This window comes from Ylistrum balloti, unplaced genomic scaffold, assembly GCF_031769215.1.
Source record: "Ylistrum balloti isolate Yb309-2 unplaced genomic scaffold, AGI_CSIRO_Ybal_v1 Utg369830, whole genome shotgun sequence".
NCBI classification, from domain to species: Eukaryota; Metazoa; Mollusca; class Bivalvia; order Pectinida; family Pectinidae; genus Ylistrum; species Ylistrum balloti.
The window spans coordinates 880106-895556 of NW_026781993.1; the positions used below are offsets into that span (position 1 = coordinate 880106).

Consider the following 15451-nt stretch of genomic DNA (forward strand, 5'->3'; position numbering starts at 1 on the left):
AAACATATGTAAACAGTACCAAGCTGACAAGGATATGGAGATGTATAACTGGATTTATATTGATTTTCCTGCGAGCAGACAACAGTTCTGTGACCTGTCTACCTTAACTACCCGTATAACATAGACAAAACAATGTGAATGTCACTCTGCCTTTGATGTATTGACCGCATACAATTGTATTCGACATGCCACAGTAAACTAAATAAAACAATTATTTTCATTTCAAACTTTGTAAGCTTGATTTCATCACATGGATTTTTATATTTCTCACATATTCTGTAAAATATGAACTAATAATATTTTTTTGTTTAATTGGGAATAATTACGGTCCATTTCAGTTCTGAAATTTGTCAAAGTTCCCAGTAAGCATACCGTCAAGTTGATTTCTTTCCACAAACTGGTACCGTCTATACTTCTGTCGTTGGCTGATGTGTTCTGTGTTGTATTTATCGATTTTTGAGCGCAAGCGGTTGTCTGCAGGAGGTCTTCGTAAATATCTTAGAAAAACATTTATCTAAGTAACGATCTTAATTAAGAATAGCTATAATTATTGTTTGTGTCTAGTCAGGTGAAACGAGGCATGTTAACTCTACAAAATTAACAGATAGACCGAGATTGCGGTTACGTCACCATGGTGTAATGGTATATCTGACTTTTTTCTTTTTGTCAATTTTTTCTCACTTTTAAACGTTATGTTTTAGGTAACCGAATCAGGAAACGAACAATTTGGAAAACTGGTAGATATGTCAAGAAGTATTCAACAAAGAGGTATGTATTTTTTTCGGTGATAACCCCACTTCCGGTATGGTATTTCTCTGTCAATGTATAAAACGTATGATAGAGTAGGTAATTCATAATGAAAAGAGAGAGATAGAGAAAATACGTATGTGGAAATTAATGCTGGGGTCTGTAAGTAACATGAAAGCGGTATATTATTTGATAAACTATTTATTTATTTATTGTATTTTCACGAGGTGTGGATATGATTTTAATAGCACACAAGAAGGAAGGAACAATACAATGTATTCACTGCCTCATTAAGTGTAGGGGTACATGGTATTTTTTAGAATTATTCACGTAAGTTCTATATAGCACCATATTATAACGTCCAATTTCATTACCGGTTTTTCTATTTATACAAGTACAATTTGCTGACGCTGTAACTTAAAGATTATTACAATTCCATAGTGAAAACATAGGTAAATGCTTTATGGATTTGTTCAATTGAAGCACTTGCAAGGAAATACACAGGTGAATTTATCTTGAATATATTTGACAATAGCCAACAGTGTAATCCGAATATTTTATAAAATGCATTAATAATACAGCTGTTCAGTCCTTCTATGATATTTTAGTTATGAAATAGACGAATATTATGAATCAATAATGTAAAAAAAAGTTACATTGTATAGCGCATTTTTGAAAGAAAATAATATGTGTGTGTTAATTGTTCAATAAACAATCAGCAAAACGCGATTTAATCTCACAGGCATAACGGGATCTATCTCAAAGGGAAATCACTCATGATACCTTGAGTCGTTCAGTTCGAGCAATCTTAATAAAAGATCTTGCACAGACCGGAGAAGGTTAATCAGGATAGTATTGGGAAAAGAGAATAAAAAATGGAACAGTCAGACCCATGGGACATACTGCCTCTCTGATTTAGTGTGCATTCTATTTATGTTACAGGAATGCAAAAAGACATACAAGGCTTTTCTGTATCAGAAATGTTACCAACGTCAGAATATTTCATAACGTATGAGGGGTCACTCACACAACCTGGTTGCCATGAGACGGTCACGTGGATAATTTTAAATAAGCCGATACACGTATCAAAAGATCAGGTGAGAAGTGTTATTAGTCAAGTATAGCGTTTATCTGTTAGAGGTGTAACACTACACATTAGAAAGGATGAAACTAAATCGCAATGTGGGGGATGTTCTTTTACAGAATTTGAAGCCAGAAAGACATTTGCCTATGACAGCGGTGACTAACTCCACTGCCTCTCTTTATTAAAAATCTCACCGTAATTCTATTTCGCTTAATGTTGCTGATGTCATCATGGCATGCTATTCTAGACAACAACGCATCGCCAGCCTTAAATCATTCTGTTTTTTCGTCCATTACTCTTCATCAGACATAGAATACATACATGATATAAACAACATGTTTTTCAATGCTATTTACAGTTATGTATTGTCCGCTTCGCCCTTATATGGCGCCATTGTGAAATATAATTCCAAACAGAAAGGCAATTATGACGAAATATCTCACTCAACAGATTAGACAATTTTCAGACATGGAAAACTAGTAATGTGTTGACAACATGTAAATGTGGAATATTACAAATGAGAATGTATCTGTCTTATGACGGCGGTGATGCTATCGATCTAAGATGTACCATTTTTGATATTCTTTTATATCTAGGTAGTCATTTCATTCTTTGACGTAAACACGGATAGAAGTCAAATGTCGCATTATTATCCACTTTATATAAATTCCGACAACAAAACGGATGAATTTATATAAATGCATACAACAAATTTCATGACTTTTTATAAACGCATACAACAAAATTTAGGACTTTGTAAAACTCAAACAACAAAATTCAGGACTTTGTATAAATCCAAACAACAAAATTTAGGACTTTGTATCAATCCAAACAACAACATTAAGGACTTTGTATAAATCCAAACAACAACATTAAGGACTTTGTATCAATCCAAACAACAACATTAAGGACTTTGTATAAATCCAAACAACAACATTAAGGACTTTGTATCAATCCAAACAACAACATTAAGGACTTTGTATAAACGCATACAACAAAACCCAGTCAACATCAGGAAACTATTGTTCGTCTGAAGAAAGGAATAGAGATATTTTTAACATGGCAATAGACGTTTCACACTCGAGGTAGAACTCTTTAACTGATCATCACAATATCTGTATTTCCACGTTATAAAAAACTGTGATATATAATACGAAGCTGTTTCGTTTAGAGGAATATTTTTTACCTGTTGGATTAATTACATTAAAAGGAATTTTCGAGACAGACATGAGCTGATTTCGTCTTGCATGAGATTTTTATTGTTAAATTGTTTCAAATGTCGTTGAATACCATATAGATTTTATGCATCTTTTATGCAGCTGGCAATGTGCTTAAAGTACAATGAATCCCCTGAAATTGTACAAATTATGATAACGTCACTGATGCGATAGCACGTGTATCCTGTCGTTTTAAACATATCGGCTCTCGTGAATGATAGTGAAATGAACATTTAGCGTGATACAGTGGCTGAATCATTTGTTAATGTGTTTGAATAAGTGAAAGGTGTCCTGTTTGTTTATATACATAAGGGAGTTACTTTTTTTAAAAAAAAAACTGCTATTGTTTCTTTTTTTTCTTTTTTACTTCTAATTACATAAAAAAACGACTATGTACTTTTCGGTTTGAAATGGATGATTTCAATGAGAGTCAACATCTAGTGTAACATAGTACTGAATCATTTATTAATGTGTTTGTTTTAGTGAATTCAATTCTATTTGTCCATAAATTAATTTCTAAATATATTCATATTTATTTTCTGTCCGGTTTTTATATTACATATAAACAACAAAAATGTTCTACTCTGTTTGAAATTGCTGATTTCCACGAGTTCGGATACATCAGAGAATTTCCATGAAATTGTCCTTTTTCATTGCTTCTTGTAAAGTTTGTTGTTTCTAATGGGTGGCCCTTTGATAGCCAGCATGTTATAGTTTTCAGGGACAATAACAAGTTTTTTTTGTCAAAACTATTACAGAACACAGATGCATTAAAACAATACAAAGCGATTATACAAAGACATATGAAATCAGTAATTTATATGGAATTTGGACGTAAACATCAAAAAACATTTCTGAAGGACTCTGTACATCCATCAAGCATAAAGCAATGAATTGAATTAGATTAGGTCACGAAACACATCACCCGAAGCCAGACGTAAATACAGATATCTACCCTAATAACATTTATTAGCGATTCCGTTTACGGGTATATAACGTGTTATAGGCGGATATAAAAGGAAATGGCAAAATTCCACACAAATTGTCAAATCTGATTTCGTTTGGAGTTGTTTTATTACCTCCACACATTTACAATTCGCAAACAACGATATAGTTTATTGACCAAAATATGTTTTATTATTTCATCCTCGAAGGTAAAAAACACCATACAAAAACATACAGTGCTTCCATGAAGACACGAATACTATTGCGTGGTTCAGTTAAGTAAAAATAAATTTGATCTTAATGGGTATTATCGTTTGAATAATCTAGCGTTATTTCGGTATCACTTTATTAATATTTTACAATATAAGTAATACGATCTGTTTAAAGACGACAGATGTAATCGCCACATCTTGCGTTGATAGAATGTGGCATCCTAAAATACACGCGATATGCACATTACCATTCGAATAGATGATGGACATAGACACAGTCAAAGTAAGCATGGAGGACTCAAACTGGGTTAGCGACACGATCAATTATGTATATATATTCCAACACGTGAAGGACTGGTGGTCTAAAGACTGCTTTAATCCGAAATAGCTGTGTGATGTATTTTAATGGTTAAAAGACAGCTTTAATCCGAAAGAGCTGTGTGGTGTATCTTAATGACCTAAAGACAGCTTTAATCCGAAACAGCTGTGATGTATTTTAATGGTTTAAAGACTGCTTTAATCCGAAATAGCTGTGTTGTGTATCTTAATGACATAAAAACTGCTTTAATCCAAAACAGCTGTGTGATGTATCTTAATGGCTTTAAAGTCTGCTTTAATCCGAAACAGCTGTGTGATGTATTTTAATGGTTTAAAGACTGCTTTAATCCGAAACAGCTGTGATATGTATCTTAATGACCTAAAGACAGGTTTAATCCGAAACAGCTGTGTGGTGTATCTTAATTAAAACGTGATATTCACATGTGTGTTTTTTGTACAGTTTTAAACCCGTTACATTAGAAGCTGATATTTAGGTCATTATGCAAGCTTTCTCACACCGACTGGCAAAACAGCGTGTACCCCTGACATTTTTAAAGAGGAGTTTGTTTTTTTAAATGTCATAACGTCTCCATAACACTCAAAAGATTATGCCTTTACCAACAGCAGTAGACAAAATATGAATAGAGTGAACTATGATTGCGATAATTACCAGCTGTACTGTATACATATTCTATATATAATGGAACCTGAATGCAAGATAAAGATAACCAACACTGATGAAATTCTAATAGCGATGGTTTACATAAAATGTGGGGGCTACAACACTGCAGGTGATTGTTATTGTCATCTTATGGGCATCAGAAACTAAGTATAAAATATTGCGAAAGCGTCCTTTACCATGAATACATTGTGTATTCGAAAAGCAATACTATTATGAAAAAATGGCCGTGTTTGAATGGCACACCTCAAGTCCGATAGAGTTACTCCCCATTTTCCCGTACTAATAATTATGCGAAGTATTGATTATCGACTGAATTGTGTCGATGCCTAACAGCTAGTGAACCTGTTTGTAGTGTAGGAGGACTTTATACACAAACTAGAGACAAAACTTACTGTACCTGCTGATAGATGTCACTGGCTATCAAATAGATGTAGGAAGCTATTGGGGATACAGGAAGTTCTATATGAAAGGACAAATGGAAAATATCGTATTGTCAATTAGTTGATAGCGACAGTATAGAGAGCCTATGTCAGTAATACGTGGTCAGTGATTGTTAAGTACATATTAACTAAACTCTTGATCAACATTGACGCTATTTATGTGATCTTACTTCGTAATTTATTGATTTATAGACCATGAAAAAATATTAGATATATATAAACAAATCGTCTTAATATGATGAACATCGAATGATTGGGCTAGTGTACCTTCCCATCAGGATTTCGAGTTTTCTTTCAATTACTTTTGATTTTCCTCAGTCACATCCCAGGCTTCAAACGTTAGGTCCTTAGCATCACTGAAGAGTCCTAGAGAGACGACACAGCTAAATGATGCAGTGTAATTCACTGTTTGACTCTACTGTATCTAACTCTAAATTTCATTAAAAGGTACGGTTCTCTTGTGTTTTTTGCACAATCATTAAGTTGTCGCCCTGAAGTCCCGATAGTATGTTAAAATAATATCGATTCAAATTCAACAAAATTGTGTTCGACTTATACCGTGTTAGGGGCAATCTAGTCCCTGCCTGCGTACTTACTTCCCTAGCAACTGCATCATTCAAGTTATAATTCAATCGAATTCTGAAGTTAAAATGAAATAATTACATATTTGCAACGTGATTGAATGTTGATACACATGACAAATAGCAGCTCTTTTAGATTAAACAGTAATTCCAACCAATGACATGTACCTACGATTTGTTTTCGCAGACACAATATTTCCTTGGTGTGTCCGCCTTGAAGTCCGTCTAAAATCTTATTTGGATGTGTGTTTTTTTCTAACAAATGAAGCTAGGTTTGTGTACCAACTATGGAACACTGCAAAAGGACGTTGTTTTTAAGAATTCATATGCAGATATCTAAGATAAGAAACCTAAAATTATATAATGCGAAAATAAATGGTTTTGTGCAAAGTCCACATAAATACGACCAGCGAAGGTTGTTTGTCTGAAAAGCTAAACCTTGGCAATAACATAGCGCCGTACATAGTCCTAATCATCACAAACTTGGTCTTAAGGGGAAAAATCACAATAACGTGCATCTGTCAAGGCTTTTTTTTTTACCTCTGTCGCGTGTAAATGAAGGTCTACCAGGCCTGCTTTATCACAAAAGCAATTTCATGAACTGTTATTTTCACGATGGACTTTAAACGTGTTTAATGTTTTCTTAATTTTCAACTAATTATTGTGATCCTAATATAAATCATTATTAATTTATGATAGAACAAGTCTGAGGTTTGTAAAATGTAATGCCTTCTACAGTTGTAATTGATGGGTCTAAACACCCAACCTTGTAAAACAAGTTTCAACCTTTATGGTGAAGGATTATTCTGTCGAAGTAATTTCCTGAGCATATTTTTTATTGTGCTGTGTAACATATATATCATAGCCGTTTCTCCACTGTTAGTCATTATTACAGTGAATGTCAAACAATTGTCAAGCTTCAATTAGGAAAAACTATATTTGTTCCTAAAATAAACTTCACATTGTATACTTAAAAACCACTATGACTCATTTCAGGATAAATTTTAGCACAGGATGTTAATAAAACCTTATTTTTTATTATTTTAATTGGACTCTTGCTATTAAGTAACGGACTATAAACACGTATTACGAAATTAACGTGATCACATGGCTAATTATTTTATGTAATTAATATAAGGAACAAAATGAGATTTTGAATTTGAGGGATAAGAGATTCAGAACTGTCTAAATTTAGCTACAGTATCTTACGGGGAAAAGTTTAAAACGTAAGCGTATTGGTGTAATTTCAATTACTGCACAGATTACAAAAATAAAAGGTAAGTCAGATAGAATTATAAATAGAGGGGCGGTGAAAGGCTACACCAGATTGCTACATATTATCTAGTTTCAAAATATGTATAGGAGGTGTTTACTGTAGACAAAATTATCTTTGCGATAGTAAACAAGTAAAAACTGGCGGCGCTTCGTAAGAATGCCGTACACATGATACCCAATGCAACCTATATGATAGGAGAATTGAATACACCCAGATTACATATTGATTTCTGTTATGAATATAGTTTTTTTATACATGCATATTCTCCCTTATCATTTGAAATAAGACGATGTCTGTCTCTTTCTCTTCAATGTACGGTTGCTAAAAGTTCTTTCATACGTCATGTTTCATCTTCAACTGTGAAACGTGTCCGAATGCATACAAAAGTAACTGTTCATACAAATTTAGATTTATATAATGTTTACAAGAACGAGGGAAAAATCCGTTACCAGTGAATTACCTTTCCAGCCTTTGACTAATGTAATTCCCTCAATTTACTACCATTTGTGATACCCAACACATGTAATCGTATTACCCTTTAGTGAAAGGATTGTATTCCAAGTTTTCTTAACATACGTACACTAAAGATGCAGGTATTAACAATATAAGTGCAGTAAAGAATGGAAAACATACAGACACTTTGTAAAATCTCTAGTGAATAGCGAGACAATCAAATTTCGATCACCTCATCTGAAATCCAATCTTAAATTATGCACCAGACATTAACGTGTAAACATCGACGTTAATTATTCAGGGGATAATCTTCTGACCAGGGAGTTGAAGTCTAAAGGCAAGACAAACCAGTGTTCCGAACAGCTTTTGATATTATTTGAATTTTAAAATTATTCAAATTGTTTTTATTATTAACACAAATAATTGCCACGGGATCTTGTAATTACCTTTTGATCAAGCTCGTCCATTTTATTGGACATTATTTGGCGATCAGGACATACCAAAAACAAGCTGACCGAACTTTTTCATATACATGTGTGATACTGTACAATGGCTTTTCACATTAAATCTTTTAAGGGCTGGCGATATACACTATTTTCTCACCAAAGTCTCAAAGAAAGTGCAATCATCTATCACATGTTGAAGAACTCGATTGACCCAGACAGGTTTGCCGAACTTCTGGACACGTGCATAAGTGCAGTTGCATAGTAACCCCTGTTTATGGCAGGCATTTAGTGATAGTTATTACCTATGATTTACCTGGTAAATTGGAATCGTAAAGATTTTTTATATATCCTATAAATATATGATAACAAAATGTGCATTACTTGGGGGATGATTTAGGTGCAGCCAGGGTACTTTCTTTTCTTATTTCCTTATTTTATACATATCAGAAATAATAGGGATTATATCGTTTTTTTTCTGATTTAATTGTAGAGAGTAAAGCATGAAATACGGGGTTATAGTATTGTTAAAAAGAGTTGCAATCATTTAAGAAATCAAAATCTAACATCATAAGTACAAATCCAGTATTTGTAAATGCATTTAATCGTTGGCTTTTAAAGGCGGGCTTTGCTTTTCGATATCTATCATTTTTCGGGGTTTTTTTCGCAAAAGAAATGTTCTAAACACCAAAGGATACCGATAGCTATTTTTCTATAATCTAATTACCATTTTGGTTGCAATATACACTGAAAGTATTCCAACGCAGACATCTGTTTTCTACATTATACAATTGAATTTATTCTATCAATGTGCTGGATGATTGAGTTGTTTCAAAATAGTAGATACTTTACAATGAAAAATCATTAAAAGATAATAAAAACAGACGTACTGACGTTAGACGTATGACGGTACCGCATGTGGTGATATTTGAAACTGTAGAGGTACCGCATGTGGTGACATTTGAAACTGAAGAGGTACCGCATGTGGTGATATTTGAAACTGTAGAGGTACCGCATGTGGTGACATTTAAAACTGTAGAGGTACCGCATGTGGTGACATTTGAAACTGTTGAGGTACCGCATATATTCACATTTGAAACTGTAGAGGTACCGCATGTGTTCACATTTGAAACTGTAGAGGTACCGCATGTGGTGACATTTAAAACTGTAGAGGTACCGCATGTGGTGATATTTGAAACTGTAGAGGTACCGCATGTACCGACATCCACTCAAAAATGATGTGTTAATTTAACTTAATGTGTAAGTTATTAGATTCAGAAATGGTGGCAAGGTGCCAACATTTCTCACTTACTTTGAATTTCTGTTAACTTCGTTATTAACCTTAAAAATTGAATAGTTGTGAAAAGCTGGCAAAGAGTAATTTCTTATCAAATATTTAAGATGAGATATGATTTTTCCACAGCGCTGATATATTACTCTTTTGTTATTTTCAGCTTCATCTATTACGAGAAATGACTTTTACCGGCGGTAAAGGGGACGGCCTAATGGAAAATAATTTCAGACCACCTTTACCACTCAATAGGAGGCTAGTGAGAACAAATATACAATCTAATACACAGGTTAGTATTCACATGTATTTGATCCTATTGTCTGGATACATGTTACTGATGTGCTGCTGATGCAACTTTCACCCGTTGCTAGTTTTGAATAATCATTACTACAAGAACATCCAATGTACTAGTAATTCATTTGTGATTTGATTTGGTTATACATTTAATTTGCTGTTGCTCTTGTGGATTTTTAATTTTAAATATTCAGCAGTGCATATTAATTAGTGCAATTAGTTTCTAATAAATCATCATAACAGGATACTTACGTAATTGTTACATACATAAACATCATCATCAACAATAACAAAATACCAACATATCAACAGAAGCACAATAAATACTCAAATTCAATAACACTAGGGCAAATATGAACAAAACACTTACACGGAGACTCCTGAAAATGAACAAGGAGAATACGACCTGGCGTTCCAAAACATACGCGTCTTCTGCTTCATCGACCATAATATATAGAAATCGAATCTTGCTCTAACTTATATTTTGAAAAAGCAAACGATTTAATGGAATTGAAGGCTTCGATGTTCTCCGAATGTGTAAAAAGTAATAAAGTTATATCGGCTGTGGTTCAGCAGATATTTGTTTAACATTTAATCTTATGATTAAATTTCAGAATGAAGAATGCCACGCAAGAAAAGTAACGTTTTATCAAGGTAAGCAAAATATGTAAGTGTTTCTTGAAAAAATCTACTTTTTATTTTCATTTTTTATCATTCATTTGAACAAAACAGACTATTCTAATTGATGGTGAGTCCAATTGGTAAAGGTAAGTTATTTAGATTTAGTTTCGTTAACAACTTCTGACATCTAATGTTAGGAAGTCAACTGACAGCTTAAATTAACTTCTAAAATTAACGTTGATCAAGTCTAATGATTATATCGGGTAACACAAAAAAATTGATTTTTTAATGTTGATACGAGATAGAGTTTTTCGACAGAAATAACTTCTTTCCGTATTTGCACAACAAATTTAAATTCATTTTGTAATAGTAAAAATCTTGTTTGTCGTAGATATGAATTTCATTGTTATATGGACCTTATAATTGATGGATGCTCAAGATCATATCTATTTCCAAAACATCAAATGTATCAATTTAACCAGAAAAGAAAAGAAAATGCATACTAAATAATAAATAAAAAAAAAAATCAGATTACAATTTTTTCTTCCTTTTTCCCCCAATAGTATATATTAATAAACAAACAAAACTATACCTAATTTAATGATTGGTCAATATTAAAAGTATTTCAGAAATTACCATAATGTCTTCGATACATAACTCTGAGGCCTGTGTGATTTTTGTCAGTTGGTTCCCTCACACGGTGATCATCCACGCCGTATTGTTATTCCCAAGTCTCTCTGTTCCGCACGAAACTTCAGATAAGCAGACGGCTAATGGACTGCAAATTCCCAACTCTCTTCTTCATAAAACTCTGCTTAACCCCCGTTAAAATTACCAAACGATTTATTTCTGTGTTTTTGCCTGTAAATTAAAAAAAATCCGAATTCTTATCTGCTGCATTCTAAAACATCCAGTGACTACAGAATTACGTACAATATATTAATTCCCATTTATCTTGAATATAATTTCTTTAAGAGATATTCCAACTGAATCCCTCTGTCGCATACATTGTTTTATTACGTTTTGATAACTAAACAAAATTAAACTGAGCCTTTAGTTAGTTTCCTTTCATTCACTTACATTTGCCAGTGACATTTCTGATGTGTACGTCTTCTGATGTATAAAAACAAATGACCAAGTCTGAAAAGGGAATTTGCCGACATCATGGCAAAAGCAGAGAGTGGTACACATGCAGTATTCATTTTGGAAATAGCTTTGCTCCTTGATGTAAAGCAACGCCTTAGACTGAGTACACTGAATTAACGTTGGACTTAAACAATTCTGTAATGTCGAAAATTATTAAACAACGGGACTTCAACATTAAATAATTACCGAGTATTTGACATCGTATCGGGAATTCTTTACATTTTTACATAAAGCAAAAACTATTCATCTACGGAATGAGTTTTACTGTTTTAACATCCATGAGGTCATAACACTCAATGGTCATAACATCCATGAGGTCATAACACTCAATGGTCATAACATCCATGAAGTAATAACATCCATGAGGTCATAACATCCGTGAGGTCATAACATTCATGATGAATATATCTAGAAACCCAATGTTAAAATTACCTCTAGCACGTCGAAACACTAAAAGTAATTCGGTATATCTAAATTTCAATTAAGATATATCTGATAAGAGGCCCTTATATATGAAATTGCATTTTGCTATGTTTTCATGCGATAGTGATGTTGGAGAGAGAAAAGCCTTTATAGGGGACAGTTCTGGTTTTTGCCACCAACGACAACAATATGTTCCATCGATAGCATGTAATTGTGTAAAAATAAGTTGTAAATACGGTGACCGGCCTACGCCATGTTGTTTGAGCTAAGCTGTCACTTTGACAAACAGCCCACAAATAACATCGATTAAAAACAAATTTGAAAAAAGTCAAGACATAAAAGTTATTTTATATATTTCTGTCGATGTCAGTTATTTTAACTTGTTTTTTGTTTTCCCCTTCTCTCATTCTCTTTTTTAGTCTGCTTCCTTTCGTCACTAGCTGTTCAGCATTAATGAATGAAACTGTCACAAATGTCTTCAGCGATACTGGTTATAAGTATATAGAATCGACTTACGAAACTGAAGTAAAAAAACACACAACATTTCAATTATCTTATTTGGTAGCGAGTTGGGTACATGGTTTGCTATGGGGGTGCAGTGTCAAGTGTGAAATATTCATGCACAAAGGATGGTATATCGAAATGCAGTTACGAGCCAGAAAAACACTTGCACGCTGTATCTACTGTATTTCATTATTTGATATCAAGTTGTTTCATGGTTTTATTCATTAGTCTAAGTAATTAAAAAATGACGTACCAAAGTTGGTAAAGGTTTGCGATAGTCATAATACAATAATTCTATATTTTTCCTATCCATCCTGAGAAATATGTTAAAATTTCATCATCATATCGATTGAGACTGGTCAATATAGGTCTTCATTGTATAAATTTTGATCCTTTAAAATAAATCATTCATAGAACAACCGTGAATTTATAAGTAAACAAAAGTCGCGCTGATAACGTTACATTACAATTATGTAAAAAGCCACAATATCTTAGCTGACTGTTGTTATTTTAAAGAACGAGAGGCAATGTCATATTTATACAGTATTTAACATCAGACATCAGGTGGTGGGGTATTCCAATAATAATGCACCTAATTTCCCGATTAGACGTAAAAAGGTATTGAGTCACCTGTCTTACCACGTGGTTTTCTCCAGGTACTCCGCTTTCCTACACTGCAACCGACATCAGAAATTTTGTTTCACAATTGTTGTAAGATAATGAAATATTAGTTTAAAAATCGAACGGTTTTCCACACAACTTCACACACGTTTTGATTTCTACAGTAAATTTGTTTTAAAACTGCTTTATGTTTTCTTTATTTTCAAGAATATACACTAAACTTTTCACCACAAAAACATGTTAACAGACAACTCTGGCTGAGGAATGTCAGAGTATGGATTACATTCATTAGCGAATTTTTCAGCGCATTGCGGTATTAAAATTCGCAACAATTATTTTATATTATTAGTTGTGCAAATATAATATTTCATATCATGAAATTTAATACACTTGTGAACAATATTGTCCCAATTCCATGCATTCATTCGAATTAAACATTGAAATTTAGGTCAGCTTAATTGATCAACCCACTATGTAGTTACATTATGTGGCTTCTCTTTCGTCCTGCTGTGAAACCTACTTGACGGCCCGTGATGTCGTCCTCATCTTTCATTTTGTGTCAATATTTGCTAAGAATATTCACGCTGTTCTATCATTCCATATGTGATTAGAACACTTGGTTGAAAGGACATCAAAACATCAGAAGAGTACATGATTGTATATAGCAGCAAAAAGAGCATTTGCTGCTTTGTGTATTGCCGAATTTATGGGCATCATTTTCTATTTCAAAGCTGCGACATTCATAATGAAATTCGTAACATTTCATCACAGAAAATGATAAGTATGCACTTAAAAACGATGATTTATTGAAAGATAGATCAAATATTCCCTCCCCCCTAAAAGTGTTTTTTCATATATTAGAGAATTCAGAATATACGCCAAATAACAATTTTTGGTTATGACATCAGACATAAATAGTAACAAGTACGGACACGCACTTGCACTCTTAAATATACGATGGTACATTGTTTGATATTAAGAGGACACAATGTAAATCACAAGATAATACCAACCACATATATAACCAACCCTAAAACAGAACAAAAATAGACAAAATTGTCTTTACCTAGACCTGATAGCAAACATTAATCCATTTTTCAAACGGTGATTCAGGTTAGAAGAAACGAACCAAATTGTATTCCCTTCCACCCTCAGAAAGGATCTTATAGAGATCTAATGTTATGTAATAATTAGGGTTTTGTAATGTAATTTAGGTATTAATAAATTGCGGGCATCTGTAGCAGGAAAACTCGTGTTTTTGTTTTTGCCTTTGAAAGTTAAGAGCAGAATTCGCTGAGGTCTTTAATAGTCCAAAACAGGCGAACTCAAAGACAAGTTTGAAAGTAGCTGTGTGCTATAAAAGTTCAGGACAGGTGGTCTCAAAGGCAGAGAACTATGTGTACTTTTATTACAAATTAAGGAGACGTTATGCCAGTGACATGTTTGGCTGCAAATGATGTTGTATGACAAAATACCTCTCACAAGCCGCGTTTGAACTTAGGAGTGAATAAAAAAACAAAATAAAAAAAGGAGTGACATTAACATGGATTCATTTGACAAAGTTCTAAAATAACAAGACTAGCTCTCTTAAAAGTTAAAAAGTGTCAAGGAAATATGTAGTTGATCGGTCAATGTCTCAGGGAGAGTTTACATTATAGCTGCATACTTCTTTGCGTGCCAAGGACAGGGGGTCTGTAGGCATATTTAAGTATAATATGATATTTATAATTTGGTTCTAATGTAACTAATTTCAAATTTCAATTGATAGGTAGCATTCACTTCTCTTTTGTACAATAATCCATCCAAAACTTATAAAGTGGAAACAAAGAACACTTAAGTCATTAGCATTGAAGTAAGGCAATTTAAGATACCGTGTTTTGGGAATTAAAGTGTCATTTAAACGGGATGCTGAATAAGTTAAAGTTAATTCAACAGTTGAAAAGCAATATAGCGTTTTAAACAATATAAATAAATCGCTTCCATTAGTGTTTCATTAAGTCTTTTTCCCTAGTCGCTATCGCAATTAATAACGTTATTTTCTTTTCAGTATATGTAGAGTTCTTCATTTATTCACAGATTCAGTAAAATTATTCATTTTGATAGAGGTTTTATTGTTTTAATTTGATTTGATTTACACTTTGGTTTGTTTATCA

The 15451-nt window shown here is 33.1% G+C and overlaps 1 protein-coding gene across 1 annotated transcript in view; it reads left to right on the forward strand.

Annotated features, from left to right (window-relative positions):
- LOC132545192 (carbonic anhydrase-related protein 10-like) overlaps positions 1-10654 on the forward strand; it is a 70425-nt gene extending 59771 nt beyond the window's left edge. Inside the window, exons 6-9 of the mRNA XM_060208868.1 lie at positions 702-768; positions 1690-1844; positions 9853-9978; positions 10598-10654. Of these exons, the coding sequence (XP_060064851.1) occupies positions 702-768; positions 1690-1844; positions 9853-9978; positions 10598-10654 (405 nt within the window). The remainder of the gene's footprint in view (positions 1-701; positions 769-1689; positions 1845-9852; positions 9979-10597) is intronic.
- Positions 10655-15451: the final 4797 nt, after the last annotated feature.